General features: G+C 41.4%; 2 protein-coding genes across 5 annotated transcripts in view; one reads left to right on the top strand and one right to left on the bottom strand.

The window, feature by feature from the left end:
- The window catches only part of LOC147137890 (calpain-1 catalytic subunit-like), a 24,275-nt gene extending 5,927 nt beyond the window's left edge, over window positions 1-18,348 (top strand). For 2 of the 4 annotated variants that reach the window (XM_086049144.1, XM_086049146.1), the window contains 16 exons: window positions 746-820; window positions 3,509-3,594; window positions 4,968-5,042; window positions 5,109-5,269; window positions 5,492-5,661; window positions 7,108-7,119; window positions 7,203-7,411; window positions 7,495-7,540; window positions 7,635-7,685; window positions 9,488-9,545; window positions 9,621-9,682; window positions 11,544-11,612; window positions 11,756-11,834; window positions 15,582-15,698; window positions 17,858-17,910; window positions 17,980-18,348. In XM_086049144.1, coding sequence (XP_085905270.1) covers window positions 746-820; window positions 3,509-3,594; window positions 4,968-5,042; window positions 5,109-5,269; window positions 5,492-5,661; window positions 7,108-7,119; window positions 7,203-7,411; window positions 7,495-7,540; window positions 7,635-7,685; window positions 9,488-9,545; window positions 9,621-9,682; window positions 11,544-11,612; window positions 11,756-11,834; window positions 15,582-15,698; window positions 17,858-17,910; window positions 17,980-18,006 — 1,350 coding nt within the window. In that variant the 3' untranslated portion in view covers window positions 18,007-18,348. Of the gene's footprint in view, window positions 1-745; window positions 821-3,508; window positions 3,595-4,967; window positions 5,043-5,108; window positions 5,270-5,491; window positions 5,662-7,107; window positions 7,120-7,202; window positions 7,412-7,494; window positions 7,541-7,634; window positions 7,686-9,487; window positions 9,546-9,620; window positions 9,683-11,543; window positions 11,613-11,755; window positions 11,835-15,581; window positions 15,699-17,857; window positions 17,911-17,979 lie in introns of those variants that run through there. The other 2 variants (XR_015089268.1, XM_086049145.1) reach the window with 2 other exon arrangements.
- Window positions 18,264-26,204, bottom strand: part of tpo (thyroid peroxidase) — a 22,081-nt gene continuing 14,140 nt past the window's right edge. Inside the window, exons 10-13 of the mRNA XM_086050046.1 lie at window positions 24,240-24,477; window positions 19,896-20,104; window positions 18,984-19,180; window positions 18,264-18,702 (exon numbers count right to left, since the gene is read on the bottom strand). Of these exons, the coding sequence (XP_085906172.1) occupies window positions 18,990-19,180; window positions 19,896-20,104; window positions 24,240-24,477 (638 nt within the window). The 3' untranslated portion in view covers window positions 18,264-18,702; window positions 18,984-18,989. The remainder of the gene's footprint in view (window positions 18,703-18,983; window positions 19,181-19,895; window positions 20,105-24,239; window positions 24,478-26,204) is intronic.

The following is a 26,204-nucleotide window of genomic DNA, read 5'->3' as shown; positions in this document are numbered from 1 at the left end:
CGTCCGAGATGTCATTTCCGCCAACCTGTCCTGATTAGGGTCACAAATAACCGGAGCTTGCGAGTCACATATAGACAAACACCCACGTACATATGGGTGGAGTCATCTTAAAATGTATATTTTTGGGGAAGTGGGGGAAAAAAATCGAGAAGCCGAGGAAAAACACTTAACTAAATGCATGATTCCACACACAAATTTCCAATTCAGCTCTCCTGGCTATGAGGCACAAATGCTAAATGTTAATACAGTACACCATGATGCCTCATTTTTTTAACCCTTCAATGAATTGGGTTTTGCGACCAATAGCTCACACCTGTGGGAATAAGGTTTGCAGTAAAATATGCCGTAAAAAATATAGAATTTGAGAGTAGGTTTTGTAACAAATCTGTAGTGGTTTACTGTATGTTAAGCATTGCATGAATGATTCTGTATCCTAAAATCACATCTAGGGAGATTGAAGAAATACAAATCTTTTAGGCTGGATTCTTTATACTGGTGCATTTCAAGATCATACATGTCAGTTTCATTCATGCTGTGAGAACAAGCTTGCACACAAACAAGCTTGCACACAAACGAGAAGCTTAAGGTAAGATTAATTTATTGTTGTAAGGGCACACGTAGGCAAAGTCTGCCACTCCACATCTTGTCAAACATGAGGAAGTATGGAGCCAGATAAAATTCTGTTTAGTTGTTCTCTCACGGTGTATTATGTGATGAACTAAAACATGCTTGTTGTGACTTGTAGGAGACACCGGCCAACACTGTTTTGCCAAATGGATTGGTCCAAGGCCACGCCTACACAGTCACAGGGGTCAAACAGGTAAACTCTTGTGACTTGTGTTTTAAAGGGGAAGTCAATATGTTTCCAGCAGGCCCACTAGTTGAAACACTGCATTCTGATTAATATTGCATTTGTGGAATATGAGTTAAGCAGCAAAATCCACCTAGTTTTAGCTATCTTAGGGGGCAGCCATTTTGTCACTTCTGACTTCTGAAAATGACATTACAGACGGTCAGGGCTCAGATAACGACTAGTGTTGTTCCGATACCGATACTGGTATCGGCAAGTATCCCGATACCGCATTAAAATGCTGGTATCGGCATTGGCGAGTACGAACAAATGAAGCGCCGATGCTGGTTATTGATACTGGTATCATTCTTTGAATGCAGTGCGCATATTTGAGAGCCGCACACCGGAGGGAAACAGCCTTATCCAAATGCACATGCACGTTAATATCTAGCCCATGTCGCAATCTCACCAGCGCGAAGAGCTGTGGAAATAGGCTGTTTATTCAACACACATATTCTGTGTGTGTATATGTTCCAACATAGGGCTGTGCAATTAATCAAAATTTAATTACATTTTTGATTCTTACACTCCAGGATTACAAAATTGGCATAATCGTAAAATAACTATTATGAATACTAATTTTGAGTTGTTTTGAGGCATGCGCTCACGAGTTACTCTGCCGCGCCGCCCTCTCCAAGATAGCTAGCTAGCAAGCTAGCCAGCCATCCAGCCCGTACCCCGCACCCAGCAAGTCACACTGCACACGCGCCTACTCCACGTTTTAACAGAGTAACAGACCTAAAAATGGCACACGAACCGCCACAGGAACAACTTGTAAACAAGCAAGGCAAGTCGAAATCGCTTATTTGGTTACATGTTGGGTTCGCCGTGGAAGACGTGAGCAGAGACGTATAAAGGGCAAGGTGTCTCTGCACCCACCGGCAACGCGACAAATCTATTCAACCATCGTTTGGTTTACGATGATGTTATGATACACCAAAACAAGAAAACACTGAGTCAGATTTGGCGTCGTGCGCAACGTTGAAACACTGTACGCAGAAAGCCCCACCCATCAACATCAGAGAGAGACAAAAAGATAACATAATCTATTGCCCGGACAAGCCTTCCAAATGTTTAGGGCACAGACTCCACTTCGCAATCAGCACGAGGGATTTATTTTAAATAACATATCTTATGCAAATATACACTACTTTTGCTAGCACAAAAATAGAAACCCTGCTAAACATTATTATTGTGACTTAAATTACATTTCTTGTGTAGTCTATAATCCATCCATCCATTATCTACACCGCTTTTCCTCACAAGGGTCGCGGGGCGCGCTGGAGCCTATCCCAGCAGTCTTCGGGCAGTAGGCGGGGAACACCCTGAATTGGATGCCAGCCAATTGCAGGGCACATAGAGACAAACAAACATCCGCACTCACAATCACACCTAGGGGCAATGTAGAGTGTCCAATCAACTTACCATGCATGGTTTTGGAATGTGCAATTTGCAAACATATTATTGGTCATTATATTGTAATACAGTTTATATATGGCCTACTGTAACTTAGACATATCGTATAGATTACTAGTATGTAACAGTCAACATTTAAATTAGTTTTACCCAATCAGCATATTAAATTGATAATTTATTAGAAGCAAATTACTTAAAAAATACTTTAAAAACAAAACAAAAAAGGCTCCAGACAAAGGTCTAAATGTATAGATGAATAGCATATCTGTTATTCTGTCAAAATTGGCATTTTACTCCAAGCAGTTCACTACTTTGGCAATTTATAAGTGCATAGCAAGTTAACTCCAATGCTCTGTTTGTTCATACAAAGAAACCAGACTTTAATTTATAAATTTGCACTTTTTAAAATAATTTAATAAATATTGTTAGGTCCAAAACGAACTTAAATTATTATAGTGTTTCAAAGAATTTTGTCTTGATATTTTTTACATGTTTAAACCTGTTCTTGTTTTGTAGCAAAAAATAATCGTTTGAATAATCATGATTTTAATTATTTCCAAAATAATCGTGATTCATATTTTTTTCATAATCTAGCAGCCCTATTACAACAGATACTTCACAAGTGATGATTTAAATATGAATAATTTTACATTCAAGTGAGTATGCAATTCTTTAGAATTACAAGAAAAATAGTGCTTGTATATATATATATTTTTTCAAATGGCAATGCATCGGTGCAGTATCGGCATTGGCCAGTATCGGCATCGGCCGATACTGCACAGCCAGGTAGCGGAATCGGTATCGGGGCCCAAAAAGTGGAATCAGAACAACACTAACATAACGACCAATCATGGCTCAGCTTCACAAAACAGGTGAGCTGTGATTGGTCGTTGTGAGCTGTTGTGGTGTCATTTTCAGTCGATAGAAGACAAACCATGGCCACCTCCAGAGATGGCTAAAACGGGTGGATTAACTCTTATTCCACAAATGCAATATTTATCAGAATGCCTTGTTTCAACTAGTGGGCCTGCATTGAACATATTCTGGAAAAAAATAGTTTGGGGTTGGCTTCCACTTTAATGAGCAGGAACGTTGCAACAGAAAGTTGACATAGTATTGAACCTGACCATTTTTGGTTAAATTAGGTCCATAAGTGTTTCATTTAGGGTTAGACATTTCTTAATGTGTGTCTAACAGGGTGGCATCTAACATTTGGTGTTCTCTATTGGCTTTGCGGAACAGGTGATGAGTCGCGGCCAAGCAGTAAATCTGGTGCGTTTGTTAAACCCCTGGGGCAGGGGCGAGTGGAATGGAGACTGGAGTGATCGGTAGGTCCCATCAGGACACAGCAATCACTGTCATTTGTCATTTGAGTTTAAATATGATTTTCTAGTTGGAGAAAATACAATCAAGACCTTTTTGTAGCCATGCAAAAAAGGCTAAATACACACTAAATACTCTTAAAGTGTACCTCCGGTGGCCCATTTCCAGGTATTGACGGAAAACGGAGCAATATTGTAACGTTTGAAAAATATCTGGTGTTGCCATTTTTGTGTCTAGTCGTGTATTTGCCAAAACAATCCGCCCGATTAATTTTAATGTGACGTCAAGTTGTCCCTTGCATCCACCTGTTGCTATTGAGTGATATTCCAGACCACTATGGATGTAATCTGTCTTGTCTTGTTTTCATTCTTGCCGTGAATGTGCATTCAGACTCTGATATTTATTTAAACGGAAGGGATGTAAACATCACAGACAGGCTTCCGACTCCACATGCAGTGGCTGAGTTTTATAATGCGCTGCGCACCAGCCTCGTCTGACACAGAGTTAGAAAAAATGGGCGTCGTCAGTGACGGATTGACGGACTTTCGTCAGTATTGACTGAATGCCCACCTCTGGAAAACGGCCATACTGATTCATATTTGTCAGAATCTGACCAAGAAAATGCCACGCTGGGTTGGAGAGACGGCCGGGCCAAGATGGCTTTCAACGCCGCTACGTCACGGCGCCGTTTCTAGCACGCAAGTATGGCTGCGTGTGTTAGATGCCGTGGCGTTCGGTTCCGTGAGCTGTTATAAGCTTTCTTTAATACAACCAGTGTAACCAAAAAATGCGTTTGGATGCAATTTTTCTGAATAAACCATATATATTTTTCTTTCTGACCACCACAGGTACACTTTAATTATGGTTGAAAATGTGCTGTTAGATGCCCTCTCATTTGCTGTATAATCCACATATTCTACAAGTTAAGGCCGAAATGATCAATTCCAGCCAAATTCAGAGTCGACAAATTCAGAGTCGATGTCCAGTATATAACGTTTTATTTTGTCAATGGTCAATTCCCGCTCAGTGACAGTGTCTATGTGTGCCCTGCGACTGGCTGGCGACCAGTTCGGGGTGTAGTCTGCCTTCGCCCATTGACGGCTGGGATAGGCTCCAGCAACTCCTTGCGACCCTGTATAGGATAAGCGGTTTGGAAGATGACATGACATTTTGTCAATGGTTTCTTCTTTTTCGAATTTGTTATATTTCATAGCATATACGAACCAACAAAAGGATTCTTCCTTGTATGAACTAGAAAGCAGATCTGTATGAGTTGTACCAATTCTATGATTATATCTGGTATTTTGTAAATGTGTACTGCATCTTATCTGTTGAAGAGTGAGAAGTTAGAAATGAGGCCTCTTCTCCAAATTGCCAGGTCACCTTTGTGGGAAACTGTGAGTCCACAAGATCGAGCTCTGTGTCTTTCTGTGGTCGACAATGGAGAGTTTTGGTAAGCGCCTTAAAATCAAAGTGATGACTCCCACCAGTGATGCTAACCAAACAATCATTCCCACAGGATGAGCCTGGATGCATTTTGTAGATTTTATAGTGATCTTGACATCTGTTGTATGTGTCCTGACTTCCTTGATGAAAACTCGTCCTGCCATTGGAAGACGTCCTTCTATGAGGGCAGATGGCTTGCTGGGAAAACAGCTGGAGGATGCATGAACAACATTGGTACTTTTGGACTATCTGAACTTAATTCAGCACACAACTGTTTTATTTGGGGAAAGGTTTAATTATTTTTCAATGGACAGGAAACGTACAGACAATAGACACGTGTGTCAATGCATTTGTCCACAATGCTATGAGCGCCACACTAGTTTCAGATGTTTTTGGTCATCCAAAAAAATCACCACGCTACTGGACAAATTGACAAATGGTTTGTTTACATTACAGAGCAGAGCTTCTGGACTAATCCACAGTATCGAGTCAGTATCGACCAACTTCACAGTGAATGTGCTTCCAAACAAGGGGAGAAAAACATGCTGGTGTCACTCATGCAAATGCCGGACAAAAGAAACAGAGCACTGGTCAAGAATCTCCACATTGGATTCTCAGTTTTTGAGGTCAATAAGTAGCATGTTAAATGCTAATGCTTCCATTCTTCAAATATGTCAAGTATCCTCAATTAATGCTGCTGAGCCAAAAGACCAAATGAAGAAAACAGTTCGTAATACATCATTAAACAAATCATACATGAATAAAATGGCTCATTTTAGTTGACTTATTGGCATAAGGAATATTACAGTGGGCCCTCCGAAGTGGAACAAGCTAAATATGAAGATCGCTGGTCATCTGTTTACATGTGACGTGATCTATTCCGATCCACCGTTTACATGCTGAATCCTTTATTCCGATATTTTATTCCGGTCATTCGGATCCTTTCTATTTGGAATACATGGCTCCATGTAACTCCGACTACTGTATGTGATGGAATGACAACGTGCGGCCTGCGGGACAAAATTGGTCTGCCAGGTGATGTTGATGGAAACCTCCCTGATAATTAGGCATTTTACAACGGTCATGGTATTAATTAAAAGTGCCTCAATATCGTCGTGGTGTTTTTTTGGTACAAAATAATGACGTTCTTCTTAATTTTATTCTGCATATCCTTGGAAGTACTCCATTTCCATGTTTCGTGATACGCGGCCATTCAGTTGTCAGTGTTCACTATACACTCAATTGTTGACGTGACCATGTCAGATGAACTATACTGGCCCACGAGACATCATTTCCACAGACAATGTAAAAACAAAAGCCAGCGTACATGGTGACTTGTTATACCATGCTATAAATAGGAAATATACTGTCAAATTAGGGAACAGATAGTTTCTCATTTGACAATTTTGGTCTTGTGAGAATAGCAAGAATAGCAATAATAGTGTTTTGGAGTTATAAAAATGTAAACATTGGATGGACGGAGACAGAAGTGCAGGGTAATATATATTTGAAGATGTGTTTTTCACAAAAAACAGTAGGAAAACGCACATACCGTGTACCGTGAGCCTTCTTTCTTTCTGTGTGAGCTTTTCACACAATGTTACAAATAAAGCTACACCGTGAGCTTTCAATATTGTTAAAATATATGTTAAAACATATATTTTTAGTAGGAAAAGCAGGGTTTGCTTGATGAAAATGTAATTTTCGGTGACAGGACTGTTGGGAAAGAAATTTGGCCTGGGGCCAAACTAAGTTGCCGACGTATGTATGAGATCCACAGTTATTTAATATATGCATTTCTGATCCGGCTGCTCAATTCTAAGTGACTGCCTCAGCAAGAAATGTACACCGCAAAATTAGCTGGGTTCATGTGAGTGAGGTCAAGATTGTGACAAATTATTTATTCGAACAAACTGAAAGTCAAGAGAATGAAATTGGAATTTAGTTTCATTTTGGAAGTTCCACTGTATCGCTTATATTTGTACTTTATTTCATTTTATTTCACAGATAAGTAATGTTAGATAACAATCTTTTTTTGTCCCCAATATGAACCCATTTTCATCAAACTCCAGGTGCCAGAACAAGTGAGTATACTTGAATCAGTATCATGTATCTCATATTGCGACAGAGTTTGACTCTAAATGCCGTGCGTTCAACTGAATTACAGTTGAAGGCGCAGAGAGGGAAGTTCCCAGCATCTTTCTTCAGCACAAACAAACCGGTTGTGCAGACTGAAAACTACGTGAATGCTCGTGAGGTGATGGAGCTCGTCATGTTGGTGCATGGGGAATACCTTATTGTGCCGTCAACTTTCAGGCCCAACGAGACCGCCTCCTTCATCCTGACCATCCTCTCCAAAGGAGAGGCCCATGTCCAGTAAGTCTCTTTAGTGGTTCCTCCTAAAATATGTGCTTACATTCCAATCCAGCCCTTTACCTTTACAAAATCTATCTCCACAGTGAGACATCTGGTGTTCATACCGACAGATATAAAGAAGTACAAGAGGTTGTGTTACAAGCTTGTCATTTGATTGAATTTAAAACTGAAAGACATGTTTTCTTTTTCCTTTCTTGTGGTTTTAACACTAACTGTTTTGTAGACCACAGAAGTTGACGATAAGAGAATCTTGTTCGCGCAATTATTTGACAAGGTAATTCCTGCATTCGACTGCAACATCCATTTTACTTGAACAGGCAAGTGGGAAGTCAATGTTAATTACACATTATTGGCATTGCAATATATTTAAGCACAAAACGTTTGCCCACTGAGGTGTGTCTGTTTTTACCAGCCATCAGGAACTACAAGCTCAAAGGGTGTGTTGGCATTGCTAAGCTCAATGAGTCACTTGTTGGCATGAGGATTTAAGCTGTTACTTATAATTGGCACACTATTGTGTTTCATGTCAACATCGTTGCAACTCGGGTTCATGATCATAACTTCTGAAACTGTATTTGCTCTGCAAACGTCAGTGGCAACTCGTCAATAGGGGTCGCTCAGGTGACACCTGCCCACCCAGCTGTGTCACATTGAAAGGCATAAAAACAAAAATAGAATAAAAATACTTCAAGAGAAAGTCAACCCAAACATATTTTTTTCAAGAATATGTTCTTTGCAAGCCCAATAGTTGAAACAAGGCATTCTGATAAATATTGCGTTTGTGGAGTAAGACTTAATCCACTTGTTTTTAGCCACCTCTGGGGGCGGCCATTTTGTCACTTCTGTCGACTGAAAATTACATCACTGCTCAGGTAAGGATTAATCACGGCTGACCTGTTTCCTGAAGATGAACCGTGATTGGTCGTTACCTGAGCACTGAGCGATTGTGATGTCATTTTCATCCAACAGAAGACAAAATTGAGTGGATTTTGCTGCTTAATTCATATTACACAAATGCAATATTTATCAGAATGCCTTGTTTCAACTAGTGGGCTTGCATAGAACATATTCTTGAAAAAAAAATGTTTGGGTTGACTCCCCTTTAAGTACTTGAATCCATTTGCTTTCAATCCTCAAGTGCACACACACGCACTCATTATGAGTGTAGTAAAAAGAATGATCAGTGATCACATACATTAAAAGCAGTGGCAGTGTTTGTGATTGTTGAAATGTGAAAGTTATCTTAGTATATGATGATAGTTTATATAGGTTAAGTGGACGTTTAAAAAGTTAACACGCACCACGTACCTTTGTGTCTTTACCTGGCACACACAACAGAGGCAGTAGGTGCAGGTTCCATATAAAATCCTACCATTTTCTTGCATTTTAACTTGTTTTTGACAAATATCCAGTGATTAGAAAGCCTTTGTAGTCAGCCATTGTTGACATTCTCGCTAGCCTCCAATATGACTGACAATGTAAAGCGGTGTGCAAGCCCTATTCAACTCAGTGAATTCAGTTCAACATATTTTGAGAGGACGACCTGGAGCCCAGGCCGCACGGATATGAACATTTCAAATGTCATTGTAATAACGAAGATAAAACTCATCTCAATGTTATTTATACAGCACTGCACAGCAACCGCAGCTGTCAGAAAGAGCTGTACATAAATAATAAAAGACAATAATTCAAATACCGGTAATACAAACATAAGTAACTACTGGTAATTAAAATTGTATCTTGAATCTTCTAATTAAAATATAGAATAGTCTCCTTGATGACGAGGTGCAGTTTTAGTCCCTCTCCTTGCATGTTGTGCAAAATACTAATAATACAAAGACAATAGAATGAATGTTGTGTTAAATATTGTATATACAGTATACTCTCTCTCTCTCTCTCTCTCTCTCTCTCTCTCTCTCTCTCTCGCTCTCTCTCTCTCTCTCTCTCTCTCTCTCTCTCTCTCTCTATATATATATATATATATATATATATATATATATATATATATGTGTAGTTGTGCAGTTGACGTGTAATCTCAGAAAATTCATCACATGACAGTATCTTATTTCATTTCAGTCTGATGGAGTGGATGCCGAACTGCTTCAGCAGCTCCTCAATGATAAAGTCTTGAAAGGTAAGGATGGGACAGTTTTCACTATTGCGAAGGAATGACCTTGTATGGTTCTGATATGCTGTTTTTTTTTTGTAGGAGACTTGAAAACTGGGGGCTTCAGTATTGATGCATGCCGCAGCATGGTTGTTATGATGAGCGTATCCTTTTTAATTTGTTTTCTAAGTTAGGCAGAACAAGATAAAAAATAACAATAATTTCATAATTACTCCACACATCATGGAGTACACCAGCCCAATGATGATTACATTTTAATTCAGAACCAGATGTACTGGAGATAAGAATAGAGGAATGCATTTATAACGCTTGCTTGAATTGTTAAAAGAGGGCATTGACCAGTGTTAAAGGCCATCCAATTGATTAATTTAGGATTCTACACGTTGGGTAAAAGTAACTCAGAAGTGTGTAATGCATTCCAATTTACATGAATGTAATTGAACCAGGCGGCACGGTGGGCGACTGGTTAGCACGTCCGCCTCACAGTTCAGAGGTCGTGGGTTCGATCCCGGCTCCAGCCTCCCTGTGTGGAGTTTGCATGTTCTCCCCGTGCCAGCGTGGGTTTTCTGCGGGCACTCCGGTTTCCTCCCACATTCCAAAAACATGCATGGTAAGTTGATTGGACTCTCTAAATTGCCCCTAGGTGTGATTGTGAGTGCGGATGTTTGTCTCTGTGTGCCCTGCGATTGGCTGGCAACCAGTTCAGGGTGTCCCCCGCCTACCGCCCAAGGACAGCTGGGATAGGCTCCAGCACGCCCTGCGACCCTTGTGAGGAGAAGCGGTACAGATAATGGATGGATGGATGGTAATTGAACCATCCAACTTTACCGCTCATCCTGTTCAGGGTCACAAGGATGAGTTGAAGCCAATCCCACCTGGCGCAAAGCAAGCTACACCCAAGACTGGCTACCCGTCAGTCAAAGGTCAATGAGTAGAATTGAACCCACGCTGCATCGTGGCAACAGGCAACATCATCAGGGACCATAATAATGCAATATAGTAGTAAACTGCTGGCATTGGCTCAAAAGCTCCTCTGTCACAATTTGGTAAATGTCACATTTTTTCACAAAACTTTACTAGTGGTCAGTCCTCATGTGTGACGTTCGAATTATTCACCAATCTGAAGTGTTGAAAATGGCTTGCTCTCTTTGATGATGCAACGTTAAGAGTTGAACAAACTTCTCCTGAAAAGTGCTGATTTTGGCGGTACTTGGATTCCGTCCGACGCCAACGGAAAGTATTGTTAGCTTCACATGACGGCAAGTGAGCAGCATGTGGAACATTTGGTTAGCAGTCTGCCTTACAGTCAAGAGGATCAGGATTTGAATAGGCTCGGGCCTTTGTGTGTAGAGTTTGCACTTTTTATCCCACGTTCCAAAATGATGCATCTCAGACTAACTCAAAAATAAATTGCCCATAGATGCGAATGTGAAGGTTTGCCTATTTGTACCCTGTGACTGATTGGCGACTTACCCAAGGTGTACCCATCCTCTTGCCCAAAATCTCCTAGGATCGGCTTCAGTCAAGCAGTAGATGAATGTAGGCATGATGGCAACTAGTGTCAACTTATGTATTTCCTTTTGGAAGTAACAGCCGATACATACAGCATATGGAACGGTGATGAAAAAAAAACATGGCGGTATGTGGCTGTGCATTTCTGACACACAAGGAGTGGTATGGCTTATTTTCATGAAAATGAGTCAGATGGACATGTTTAACTCATTCAGTACCAGACATTTTCAGACCCTCTTTTACCCTAACGTTTAAATGTTGTTTTTTTTAGATATATAAATAAATTCCCGGGATTGAATGGCTGTACTGTGAAAAGACATATTAATGTCTTTGGGATTAAATGAGTTTAACATTGTATTGACAGATTGCCATTCTCCTCTCCAGGAAATGCAGTAACATAACACAATACAATCCACACTAAAAAGAAGTTTTCATATTAAATGTAGTAGTGAAATATGTGACAACCTTAAATCTTGACATTACTTTGGAAAGACAACTACCAACAGCAAACTGAATGCTGGGGAACTTCATAGTTTGTGGAAGAAGGTTGCCGCGTACAAGGTAAATGCATCCATATTTACTCTAAGTAAAAAGTAAAGAAACTGTCAAAGCCTGTTAATCATTATAGATTATTTGCTCTGATATGACGTACAGTAGTTGTTGATCAATTTTGATTTAGCAGAACTCTACATATCTTTCTCCAGGATATTTTCCTGCGTACTGATGTGTCAGCAAATGGAACACTTTCAGTGAGTGAGCTGAGCAATGCTGCTGTTACTTTAGGTATAGTAAGGATAGTTTTTGTTGGTAAACTATGTTGAGGGATTACCTGGCTGTCATCTATCTATGGAAGACCAAAACCAAAAATAAATAAAAGTGAAAATAAAAACAAATGTAAAAAATATAATCTAAATCAATAAATAAAATATATGGCAAATAACTTGATATTGACCTGTATTTATATATTTATTTTTGTATTTATTTTAAATTTTATTTTGTATTATTTATTTGTTGTTGTTCTTATTTCCATTTTTTTTTCTTTTTTTTTTTTTCAATTATATTTTTTATTTTTACTTTTATCTATTTTTTATTTTGGCAGTTTGGGGCCTGCAGTGCAGAAGGAAATGTTATTCAAATGAGGGCACGGTTCAAAGTTCGTCTTGGTTTGAGCTATTCGCCTATTGGTTGGTCGATATGTCAGTGCAGCAAGGACCATCACCTACCGAATAGGGGAATAGTTCAACCCAAGCCACACTCAGGACCGCCCCCTCATTTGAATAACATTTACTTCTGCATAAATGTTATTCTAATGAGGGGACGGTCCAAAGTGTGTTGAACTATTCACCTATTGGTTGATCAACATCCATATTTCGAACCGCCTAGCCAACTTACGTGGTGGCGAGCGGAGCCGCGAGCCATCTGCCCACGCGACCATCCACCATCGAATCCATATTTACCGCCATTGAGAGTCGTGTGGTTTAAACCTTCAAGACACAAGACTTCTCATTGTGGCTTGCTAGCAGGCCAAGCATACCTAGTTACCTGATTTCTGCACAGAAATGTCGATCAACCAATAGGCGAATAGTTCAACCTAAGGCACACTTCAGCCCGCCCCCTAATTTGAATAACATTTCCTTCTGCATTTCAGGACCAAAACTGCCAAAATAAAAATAAATTTAAAAAAGTGAATATAAAAAATATATTAAAAATAAAATATGTATATATATATATATATATATATATATATATATATATATATATATATATATATATATATATATATGTATATATATATATATATATATATATATATATATATATATATATATATAAAATATATATAAATATAAAAACTGTTGTTTGTGTCTATGCACCAAACAGCAGTGCAGGGTAGCCACCCTTTTTGGAGTCCTTGGAGGGTGTGCTGGAGAGAGCCCCAAACAACCCCCCCCCCATCCCCCCTCCCGTGGACTCCATTGTTCTGCAGGGGGACTTCAATGCTCACGTGGGTAATGACAGTGAGACCTGGAAGGGCGTGATTGGGAGGAATGCCCCCCCCCCCAGTCTGAACCCGAGTGGTGTTCTGTTATTGGACTTCTGTGGTCGCCGCGGGTTGTCCGTAGCCATGTTCAAACATAAGGGTGTCCATATGTGCACTTGGCACCAGGACCTAGGCCACAGTTTGATGATCGACTTCGCAGTCGTATCATCAGATTTGCAGCCGCATGTTTTGGACACTCGGCTAAAGAAAGAGGCGGAGCTGTCAAGTGATCACCACCAGGTAGTGTGTTGGCTCCGATGGCAGGGGAAGATGCCGGTCCGATCCGGCAGACCCAAACGTAATGTGAGGGTTTGCTTGGAAGGTCTGGCAGAATCCACTGTCAGAAGGAGTTTCAACCTCCGGCAAGACTTTGCCCACGTCCTGGGGGAGGCGGGGGACATTGAGTCCGAGTGGACCATGTTTCGTGCCTCCATTGTTGAGCCGGCCGATCGGAGCTGTGGCTGCAAGGTGGTCGGTGCCTGCCATGGCGGCAATCCCCGAACCAAGGGATGCTGTCCAGCTGAAGAAGGAGTCCTATCGGCTCTTTTTGGCCTGCGGGATTCCAGAGGCAGCTGGCTAATGCAGCTTCGGCTGTTGCTGAGGCAAAAACTCGGGTGTGGGAGGAGTTTGGTTAGGCCATGCAAAATGACTTCCGGATGGCCTCGAGGAAATTCTGGTCCAGCATCCGGCGTCTCATGAGGGGAAAGCAGTGCACCATTAACACTGTGTATAGTGGAGATTTGGTGCTGCTGACCTCGACTCGGGACGTTGCGGGGCGGTGGGGGAATACTTCGAAGACCTCCTCAATTCCACCAACATGCCTTCTTCCACTGAGGAAGCAGAGCCTGGAGATTCCAAGGTGGGCTCTCCTATCTCTGGGGTTGAAATAACCGAGGTAGTTAAAAAGCTCCTCGGTGGCAAAGCCCCGGGGGTGGATGAGATCCGCCTGGAGTTCCTAAAGGCTTTGGATGTTGTGGGGCTGTCATGGTTGACACGCCTTTACAACATTTCATAGACATCGGGGACACTGCCTCTGGATTGGCAGACCGGGGTGGTGGTCCCCTTTTTTAAGAAAGGGGACCGGAGGGTGTGTTCCAATTACAGAGGAATCACACTCCTCAGCTTCCCTGGTAAAGCCTATTCAGTGGTGCTGGAGAGGAGGGTCCGTCGAGAGGTCAAATCTCGGACTCAGGAGGAGCAATGTGGTTTTCTTCCCGGCTGTGGAACAGTGGACCAGCGCTACGCCCACAGCAGGGTCCTCGAGGGTGCATGGGAGTTCACCCAACCAGTCCACATGAGTTTTGTGGACTTGGAGAAGGCGTTCGACGATGTCCCTCGGAGAGTTCTGTGGGGGCTGCTTCGGGAGTACGGGGTACCGAGCCTACCGATAAGGGCTGTTCGGTCCCTGTACCACCGATGTCAGAGTTTGGTCCGCATTGCCGGCAGTAAGTCGGATTCGTTTCCGGTGAGGGTTGGACTCCGCCAAGGCTGCCCTTTGTCACCGATTCTGTTCAGAACTTTAATGGACAGAATTTATAGGCGCAGCTAAGGTGTTGAGGGGGTCCGGTTTGGTGGTCTCAGTATTACATCTCTGCTTTTGCAGATGATGTGGTGCTGTTGGCATCTTCAAGCCGCGACCTCCAACTCTCACTGGAGCAGTTCGCGGCCGAGTGGGAAGCGTTTGGGATGAAAATCAGCACCTCCAAATCTGAGACCATGGTCCTCAGTCGGAGAAGGGTGGAGTGCCCTCTCCAGGTCAGGGATGAGATTCAACCCCAAGTGGAGGAGTACATGTATCTTGGGGTCTTGTTCGCAAGTGAAGGTAGGATGGAACGAGAGATCCACAGGCGGATCGGTGCAGCGTCTGCTGTAATACGTCTGTCGTGGTGAAGAAGGAGCTGAGCCGAATTACCAGTCGCTCTACATTCCTACCCTCACCAATGGTCATGAGCTGTGGGTCATGACCGAAAGAACAAGATCTTGGATACAAGCGGCCGAAATGGGTTTCCTCCGCAGGGAGTCCAGAATCTCTCTTAGACGTAGGGTGAGAAATTCGGCCATACGGGACTCGGAGTCAAGCCGCTGCTCCTCCACGTTGAGAGGAGCCAGCTGAGGTGGCTCGGGCATCTGATTAGGATGCATGCCTCCTGGAAGCCTCCCTGGTGAGGTGTTCCGGGCATGTCCCATCGGCAGGAGACCCCGATACCCAGGACACACTGGAGAGACTTGCCTGGGAATGCCTTGGATCCCTCTGTAAGAGATGGAAGACGTGGCTGAGGAGAGGGAGGTCTGGGCTTCCCTGATGAAGCTGCTGCCTTGACGACCCGACCTCGGATAAGATAATGGATGGATGGATATATTTGTTTTTATTTTCACTTTTATTTTGGCAGTTTTGGTCCTCCATAATTATCAGGTGAATGCACTTAATGTCTTCAATTCCCGTCACAAGTCTTGACATTCACTGAGTTTTCTTCTACGTGTGTTTTCAGGAATTAGGCTCAGTAATAACATGTTGAAAATCTTGAGTTCGCGCTATGGGACTTCATCTGGACATGTAACAATGGAGAACTTCATCACTCTAGCTCTTCGCCTTGTCTGTATGAAAAGTGGGTGTATTCTGATATTACTCACATCATAGGATTACACTACACCAAGCTGAGCTGGGCATTTTACAAAACATTCTTGGTCCGTTTATCGCCTTACGCCTACAGCCGGGGTAACCTTCCGCCGTCCGTTTCGCCGCCATTTTGTCCGGCTGGACCAAATAGTAATTGCCTATTGGTCGGTCCGTCTATCATTTTAAACGCGCTACCATGAGCGCTTCCATCGACCAACTCCCAACCCCCCCCCAAAAAATAACGAGTCATAGTCAAACAGGTTGTGCACTGTTGCACAGAGCTAGGACTGTATGAGAATTTTTTGGGGAGTTCACTGGAGCACCTCAGTAGTACAAAACTGTCTTTCTATTTTCACTCGTCATTCATTGACGTCAGGCAGGAGGACTAGGGCTGAACGCCAAGCAAACAAGAAAATGATCAAAATGGCTTATCTCTTGATGCAAGCAGTGGCCGGCAAGGGATCAGGATTGTCATCTGTAACACCAAATGGCCCCCAATGAAATGTTTACTACATATGAAGGTAAAAGGTTTCACCTTGCTGATGTCAAACTGGTCTTTTGGATGTCCACACAAGTTGACCCATCATTCACATTTATCCCTCTGAGTTTTTGTCTTCGGGAAATGACGAAAGACTACACCCTTCGTATGTGGACGGTCGTAGTGTCTGGAGTCATTTCTGCAAGTGCCTTAGCAGCAGTGTTTATTCTGCATGTTTATTTCTGAGATAAACGGGCAGAATACAAGCAGCACTTACAGGAGTCGTCTATGAGCGTGCATCTACATTATCTGCAGTCTGTTGTGACCCGCTCGATGTGACATCACACGACACGTTATTAGGACCCATTAGCTGACCAAAAACATGCCTGACGTAAAATACACGAATCAAGCAGCAAACTTACAGTATCTGCATCAAATGAAACAATAATCATCAATGTCAGGTTATAGACGATTAAAGAGCCTGGCGAAAGTCCACTTCCGCTTATGCCTAATCCGTGTTTGTTTTAATTTCCCGTTTATCTCCTGCAAAATGGGCGTCCGTCATAGGCAAATACAATACAAGACGGACCGGTCCGTCAACTTGGCGGAATTGCCAGCTCTGTTAATAAATATCCAAGTCAGGATGCAACATTAATGCTAATCTATGTTGACCCTTTTCCGCTCCATGTGATGTCACATGGTAAAAATAGCAGTTGTGCAGCACGCTATTAGGACCCAAAAACATGCCTGATGTAAAATACACGAATCAAGCAGCAAACTTACCTGCTTCAAACGAAACAATAATCATCAATGTCAGGTTATAGATGATTACATACATGGGCGATACATACATACATCTTTTTTTTTTTTTTAATTTCCAGTTTATTGTTAGCGCCTGCAAAATGGGCGCCCGTCATAGACGGCTAGACGGACCGGTCCGACGGCTAGGCAGAATGCCCAGCTCTGCACTACAATATGTTTGATAAATGATGTCCTTGTTTTTATTATCATTATTATCTAATTTCAGCTAATCTAGTACAATTCTATACCAATGTCAATTACAACCACCACAACCACAAGAACATTATTGGGCCCTATTTTCGTACGGAGGTGCAAGTGCGCTCGTTGTAAAAACCGGTGCATGGACTTTTTCGTGCCGGGGAAAGTCCAGTTTAGCGTGTTTGGGAATTCAGCACACCGCGTTGCGCCCCGCTAGTCATTCCATCACACGAATGCACAATCGGGGCGAGAAGGGAGTCTCCAAGTGCCCATTCCACAGCGGCCAACCTTAGATCGTCCGCAGGTGGAGATCTTGCAGTTTTTAAATGTACTTCGCATGCGCTGATCTGATGCAGGGACTCCATCAAGTCCTTCTGCTTATGTAGCATGCATGCCTCTCTCTGAACTGAATTTAAAGGTAATGAGGGGAGACGCTTCCATTAGATGGCAAATAAGTTGCATTACCTCCCACAACAGCACAGACACGACTTTCTAGCTGCACCGATCTAAGGAAAATACCAAAAGAAAGAAATTCATGCACCTCATGCATTCATGCACACAGTTTGACTGCATTTTGTGCTAGACTTGCGCTGGACACGAAAATAGGGCCCATTGTGTGTCAGATTCTCACACATTTATTCTAAGCTTTGTTTGTTTGTTTTCCCCATTAGAAATCTTTAAACGTTTTTCTAATGGAATGACTCTGACACTTCCTGAATCTGAGGTATGAAACACTATGTGCCATTCTTGGGGATGTCTTTACACAGTTTAATTATGGATTTCTATTTTTCAGTGGATGCAAATTTCGATGTGTACCTGAAGAACAAGTTGAGTGAGTCGAGAACCAAGGCCCTTTGTGATTATCAAAAAACAAATAGAACACAAGGAGGAATTTGTTCGGATAAAACGGTATAATAATGATCGATATACTTCCTTTCTGTACTTGATGGTGCCAGGTTAAAAGCTCCACTTATTGTTTTTCATTATATATGTACTAAAAGAAAATGTGTGTGTATTACGATTCTCTCTGTAATTGTAACTAGTACTACTATATATACTGCATCATTAAATCAACTACTTGTAAAATGTAAAATGGTCCTATCTATCATAAGAACTCCACAACAAACAATAAAACAAAAAATGAAACGTTTCATCATTATAATTCGGCATGGTCCCTGGATTTTATCTTTCATCCTAAATTGAACAGCTCTACATAATCCAACAGCACTGCACACACAACACATGTGGAAAATGGAAAACATGCAAAATTACCAGTTCTGAGAAACAAACAAATTAAGGCTGCAACTACTCAGCAAACAAATGTGTCAAACTTTGGATAACAGCGGAATTTTTTGAAACGAGTCACAAAAACATATTATATAAAAACTTCAGACCAAATTTAGTTTTAAAATGTCCCATGATTTCAAATGCATTGTCTTCTTGAAACCAAAGGAGGATTGCAGCATTTCCTGAGCTGGATAGGTCTGCACCATTCTCGCCACATCTTAAATAATTCCTTGAGGAAATGAAAAGACATGGTTATTGCTTGTGCTTGTGTAGTTATTTTATAAGCACGGCTGTCACAATCAAGGATAAGTCAAGATGTTAATATGTTCAGGTATATAATTGAGCCCTCTATAGCTCTTTATTTATAACAGTGGATGGCTGTAAAGCTCCAGTCAGAGTGGCGCATAAACAGTGTTTACAAGGGCAGAGATCTTGCATTGGTCAGGTCTAGTGCAAAAATAACTTGACAGAAAGCTATTAGAAATACCGTATTTGAAATTCAGCACTTACATTTCGCTAAATATTGCCCATATCTTCACAATGTGGAAATATGTTGTTCCACTGGTTTCCTTCACAAGCAATCAAGGCAAAGCCTGTTAATTTAAAACCATGGTAACAGGAGTACAGGGCCACCAATTTGCCATCTGTCTTGAACAGTACGTAATCACCATTCTCTATCTGTCCTGGAGAGCCACATCGTTTTAAATCTGGGGGTGGATGACAAGTTCTCGTGTTAATACACAACACAGTGCAAATTGAACAGCATGGTTGGATGAATTTCAATTTTAACAAAAACATTTTCTTTAGACATTTTAAATGGGCCTACTATGCTGATCACCTGTAAACCTGTATTTGTGAAAGCTGTACTGTTGAGCTGCTAGGCTGGTGCTTTGTTGCTACAAAGCTGACATTCAAACATTTCTAACATTTCCAAATATGATTTTAAATGAGAATGGCTAAAATAGGCTACTATCATGATAGCAGTTGGTGTGACAACAAGATAACAACCCAAATAGAAATAACGCTAAGGCAGATCAATTGCAATTTTACATCTTATCCTGCAGTCAGGTACTACTTCAAATAGTAATGCTAACACGCAAACTGTTGATGTGTTCAGAAATAGCAAGATAACGACCTGAGCACTGAAAGTGCTAAGGAGGAGATCAATATGGATTCTAATTTGTGCCCTCTTGGCGGGTACTTATTGTAATGAGATATTACAAAATACTAACATTGTAATGCAACCATACAATAAGATAGCAACCTAAACCAAAAAAGGGAGAAGGCAGATCACTAAGGATTTAACATTTTGCACTGCATTCAGGTGCAGGTTCTCGTACGAATTGGTACAATGTTAATATGCTAACAGTTCCTATGCTAAATGCTTAGCAGCAGTCAGGTGTAGTGCATTGCTCCGCATACCTTCACTTTTTTCCTCTCTCCATGCCTCCAAATTCATTGCTGGTAAATTGTTACATGAGATGTAACCTGAGGGGTACTTCCCAAATATGAAGGCGTCTGGTGGGACCTCTGCGATGTCAGTATTGTCACAAATGATCTTAGACAGGGAAACTTTTATGAGTTCATCCCTCTGTTCTTGGCTGAACATACCGTCTGCCTCCCACCAAAACCTTGAAAAAAGAAATGGTTGTCATGAAATTCAGTATTGGAGGCAAAACGTGCCCAGTGCAGTCTTAAAACTAACGAAATGGTGGACTGATATGACCTTTGGAGTCAGCTGCTTAAAGCATCTTGGTTGGGCCAGACTGACATGGAACAAAAAGCTCTTAATCACCAGATGCAAATGAACTGTTGTTAACAATTTAGCAAATATACCTGTGCATGCCACAAAATCCAAGCATAATAATTGATAAATGAGCAGGAAACTCAAAGCTCAGAAACCAGAATTAGAAAATATACTGTGGAACCTTGAGTTACGAATTCTGCTTTTTATGTACAATTCGAGTTAAGCACAACATTTTCGTAGAAAAATGACCTCTATTTCTGTACTATTTTCGATACAAAAATGGTTTAAGCCAGGAGGAGTGGATGGATCTATGTTGTAATTCTTCTCGTGCTGCATACCCATCACTGGCAACATGCATATGCAGTTGCTGTGATCTGAAAACTAGTGATATGCCTCTGCGGCTGAAGGAGGAAGCTGTTGCAAACACGTTTGTGACATCAGAAAATCATGTCATTTTCATCCCCCAAAAAATCTATTTAAAGTGTTATTCATTACAATGTAGCATTGTTTTTGATTATGAGAATGAACGGTTAATGTTGCTGGAATCACGTCAGCCGTCCCCACGTTTCGTCGCGAGGTGGAAGTTCCACCTAGCTACAATCTAGTCACCCAATCACAGATGCCAAAAGTAGCCACGTTGAATGAATGTAGAAGCAAGTCCTGTGTTGACAGACATATTGAACTTCACCCAATGACATAAATAAAGCGCTAAACAATCAGAATAGCCCTTAAGAAAAAGGAAACTGCAAATCTTGTGCTTTTCATACAGGAGCAGAAAGATCTCTTGCTCTTCTCGCATTTTGTAACCGGACTATGTATGTGTTGAATTTGTGATATTTATAGACAAACACATGAGAAAGCACTGATTGGTGGTAATGTGAGCGAAGCAATCAAAAATGATAAAAATGATCAAAAGAAATTTGTAGCGAATTAGTCTTTTTAATGACAATGTGACATCCCACTTAATGATTTTGAGGTTTTTTTTTAACAGAAAAAAACAAGTTTCCCTGAATTGGTAGGCTGAAATCAACTAATGAATTAGAAAAGAAACACACATAACACTTGAATTGGAATTTCTACATGTTATCAGGAAAGAAGACTTTTTCGATTAGGAGCTGTAGTCCTCTTCCCTTTTTACCTTCCTCTGGTAAAGTTAATTTAATGATCAATAAATAGCTATGTTTTTTTATTTATCTATAAATTGTGTTTTCACTTGTTTCTATATTGCATTATATTTATTATTTAAACCACTCACACTGGTTGAAAAAAAAAAACCTACTACTATTTTGGGCCAATAATGGATTAATTGCATTTCCATTCATTTCAATGGGAAATATTACCTCGATTCATGAACCTTACACATTACAAGTGGGCTCACGTAGCCAATGAAGTTAATATCTACATGTTCCACTGTACTAATCAATGGGGTGCAATTTCTAAAACGGCTCGTTGAAAATAACAGCGATGTTTTTTCACATTTAGCTTCAAAACGTGCTTAGAAAACCGGTGTGAATTTTTGAGTCTCTTTTATGCACCTTTACAACAATATTTGTCACCTTAAATAGTTAACTTACTGCTGGCAATGCAGACCAAACTCTAAAACCGTGTTTACCCGGACCGCCCATATTAGGAAGCCTGGTATTCTGGAGCACCTCCCACAATGTCCCCCAGAGGACATGACTGAATCCCTTCTCCAAAGTTCATGTAGATTGGTTGGGCAAACTCCCATGCACCCTCGAGGACCCTGCAGAGTATGTGCGAGAGCTGGTCCACTATGGCCAGGATGAAAACCACACTTCTCCTGAATCGGAGACTCGACTTTCTGATGGACTTTCTTCTCCAGCAGGAGTGTGATCCACCTATATTTGGAACACACCCTCTGGCCCCGCTTCTTAAAATGCGGGACCACCACATTGGTACGCCAATCCAGAGGCACTATTCCCAATGTCCATGTGATGTTGCACAGGGGCATTGACCAGGACAGCCCCGCAACATTCAGATCCTTTAGGAACTCCGGGCGGATCTCATCCACCCCCGGGGACTTTGGCACAAAGGAGTTTTTTAAACCACCTTGCTGACTTCAATCCTGAGATAGGAGAGCCCACCTCAGAGACCCCAAAATCTGCTTCCTCAGTGGAAGGTATGTCAGTGGAATTGAGGTCTTTGAGTATCGTCCCCACAAAGTATTTTTATAATGAACTGCAAAAAGATATGGACTTGCTTCTGATCTAAATTTGTCCAGCGCTATCACAGATCACTGCTGTGGAGTGGGAGATGTGTATATTATTTAATAAAGATGATGATAATAATAGTGAATTTAATGAATTGATTTCTACAATGATTCAGAGGGTTCGATGCATGCTGTTGTCATATTTGTGAATTAAAACTACAAATCATAAATCAATCATTAATATCTATTTATTTATTATGAATTAATTAATTTAAATAACAATTAATAATACATTTTACAAATTACAAAAAACACCCTCAGCCCGCCGGAATGTCCATCCTGGCGCAGTGTTGTCTGCCAAATTCTCAAACACACACCTAGGCTTGAACGGGCATGAAAATCAAGATGCGTCAGTTTTTAGGCTTAAGCGCACGTGCACTGTTTATGGAAATAGAGCCCTTAGACGTAAGATTTATATTTAGCATTTATATATGTAGCTTTTTTAACATTAGGTACAACAGGTGTAACATTTCGTCTCTGTCCTCTGAAAAACACGTCAAATCTTTTTCATTTAAAAAAAAGTTTTACATTAATGGGGTTTTTGCTTTACAGACATCCGAATAAAGAAACAATTTTTTTAAATGACAAAATTGGACATGTGTGTTTATCACAGGACAGCAGCGATTTAATAGTGGCAGAGGTGTCAAATTCATTTTTGTCGCTGGCCACTTTGTAGTTATGGCTTCCCTCAGAGGACCGTTATGATGGTGAAACCAAATAAATGTTTAATTGTCTCATCGTATTATTACATAGACGCAGAGCTGGGCATTTTACTACAAATTGAGTGTCCATCATTCGTCATCCGGCAGCAGTGTGGGCCCCCCTCCGTCGTCGGTCATTCGCCTTTTTTTCCGGGGGGAAAAAATTTGTACCCGTTTATAGGCCAGTCCGCCTCTAATTTTAAACAGGCGGTGTACGTTTCAGAATGAGGAAATACAGGCACACTTGAACGCACACTACTGTCTCGTGTCTCCTTCTATGCACAAACAGCCTCGCCGCGGCCATTGAAGCCTCATCACAAAAATAGACTATAAACGATTATTAGAACAGAAAGAGTGACTCGCTGCGCAATGGAAACGGTTCACAGCCCTGGTCCATCACTCAAATCTGTCCCCCAGGCATCTACAACTCACAATTGCTCCTTGCTGCCATCGAAGCCCTGCCACAAAAAATAGACGAATGACGGACTACAGACGAATGACGGATTAAAGAAAGGGGTTTCCGACTATGCTTAGTGCATCTATTTTAAAATTTGATCTGTCATTTGTCAACCGTCAACAAAACGGGCATCCGTCAGTGACGGATAGACGGACCGGTCTGTCACAGGCGGATTGCCCAGCTCTGCACCAAATTAATGAATGGATTACTAGTTCTCAAATCAGGAATCTAGGAAAATAGTTTGTTCAATTATTGTTCAAGTTACTGTAAAAAGTCTCAAAGTTGTTTATTAAACATTGGAATTAAAAATGTTGGTACACATTTTAGCAAGGATAATGATTTGCTTTGCCATATGATGTGGGGGGATGGATCTGGTCCACGGTGCTCGAGTTTGACACCTGAGATTTAAGGTGAAAAATATTCTTGTAAATGTGCAGAAAAGTGACTCTCAAAAATCACACCAGTTTTTTTAAACACTGAATCTAAATGTGACAAAATATCTCGGTTATTTTCAGCATGAAGCTACTTTTCAAATGGCGCACCAATCTAAACGAAAAGGTATAGTACTGTATTCATTTGTTTCATGAAAAAAAAATAATTGATGGTACCAATCTCGCAGTACTAATCTCACCTGTCACCATCACGAAGTGCTTTCATCTGCTTTGCAATCAGGCATGCAAACACTGGACCGGTTCTTGAGCCTGGGAGAAACGTCTCAACAAGTCCTCCTAACCATATGTCAATGTTGTCAGGGTGTTTGTAAACATGAAGTATCCTCTCTGCAGCACTGGCATCACTTACAACCTGTTTAAAGTCTTCGAGTGTCCTGATGCGTTTCAGTCCACAAAAATCTCTCCATTCATTGTATCCTGAAAATCAAATGGTCATCAGCTTTCATTGAATATTTTAATACTTTTCCACCTTCAAGGAACAAATATAGTCTCCTCATTCACCTACTCATGATATCACATCAGAAGCAACTGGCGGTTCAATATACAATACCTGAAAAGGACACTTGGGTGAGCTTAACATTGGCACTCATATAATAGGTTTGCATGTAAAAATGACATTAGTACTAAAATGCCCACCTAAAAAGACTTTGTAGTGATTTAAGGTCTTTTCTTGTGATTAGGTTTCCAACAAATTTCCACGCCCCAAAAAGAGCCGTGGCTTATGTAATGTTTTCGGTCTCAGCGGTCTACTTCACACGAGGAAGGCATGCTTGCTAATATTGCTCGCTTTGTCAGTTCTGTTGTCTACAACGGTGACCCATTGACACCAAAATGCAAATGCACATTACTCTTGTCCACCTCAACCAGTGAAAGTATAAAAGTGTTCTGCACAATACTTTGGATTTATTGACATAAAACGTGATCTCATCATGATCACCTCCACAAAATCAAAAATACAGTGGCGATTGCTCCTCCACTTTCACAAGCTGAAGCAGACAAGAGCATGAATGCGCACACGAACCCCGACTCGTTATATTTCGGACATTTAGCGATGCTAAACTCGTGTCTCAGGAGGGAGAGAGATGCGGCTTGCAGCAGCAGCAAGCAGATTGGAGCCACCCGCTTCCCTCCCCGGTTAAAGGTAGGATTGGGACAGCGGAAGTTTAGCAACAACTAGCTTCAGGCCGTTAAAACAAAAGGCGTTAGCACAACAACATTAGCTCCTTACTGTCCGCCCAGCGTGTGGAGGTGAAGATGAGCATGTCGCCTTGCAAGCAGTCGCGCGCGGTGTCTCTGCTTTTTGCTTGCAGCCCCCTTCTGCCCGAGTGAAGCGGCTTGAGAGTGACAAACGCCCTCATCGAACAGCGAACGAAATGTTCCAGCGAGGCTGACTGCACAGCCGAGAGTGTGGCCGCATTGGAACGTGCCATTTCGGCTGTTACCTTCCAAATTGGAAAGCGCATTGGAAAGCGCATCCAAATAAATGTGCACGTCTCATTTCCACTTCAGTCTCTGTAAATATCCTGACTGGTGTTTAATGCCTCGCCCGTCCTAACCGTGATCAGCAAAGAAGCAATGTTTTTTTTTTTTTTTTTTTTTTTTTTTTTTAAGCAAAGAAGCAGTGTGCGCTGGTTCCAGCCTACGTAGCTCTGCTGACTTCCACATTTCCTCATTCTCATATAAATCAGCCACAGAGAGGTTAATCCTTTTGATATGTTGTTGTGGGCATTAGTAGAGATGTCCACACATTTTGGTGCCAAATGATCGCCGTTTTTGGACGTTATAAGCAATGAAAGTACAATGATTTCCAATGGAGAGTTTGGAAGTGGTCCCTCGCGTGACTCCGGCCGAACAAGGATAGAACGGTAGGGGGCGCGGCCATTGTGCTCATTAACAAGGGGCGTTATTCATAGAGTCACTTATTTCCTAATTTCTCCCAAATTTATTGATAAAATAGAACCTGACAACTTTTTTCATTTTCCTGATCAAAAACTATATAAAATGAACTTGTTAGTGAAATCGTGGCCATCCCGGCCCCACCGTCCCTTTAATTTGGTCATGGGGGTTGGTGGGTGGGCGGTTAATAACAAAATAATTAAAAAAAACATATTTGAATACAAGGACCAAAACTGCCCAAATTAAAA

The sequence above is a fragment of the Filicampus tigris genome, chromosome 13 (genome assembly GCF_054856515.1).
Source record: "Filicampus tigris isolate MCC_2025a chromosome 13, RoL_Ftig_1.0, whole genome shotgun sequence".
Lineage (NCBI taxonomy): Eukaryota > Metazoa > Chordata > Actinopteri > Syngnathiformes > Syngnathidae > Filicampus > Filicampus tigris.
This window is presented reverse-complemented; position numbering and strand designations above follow the sequence as displayed.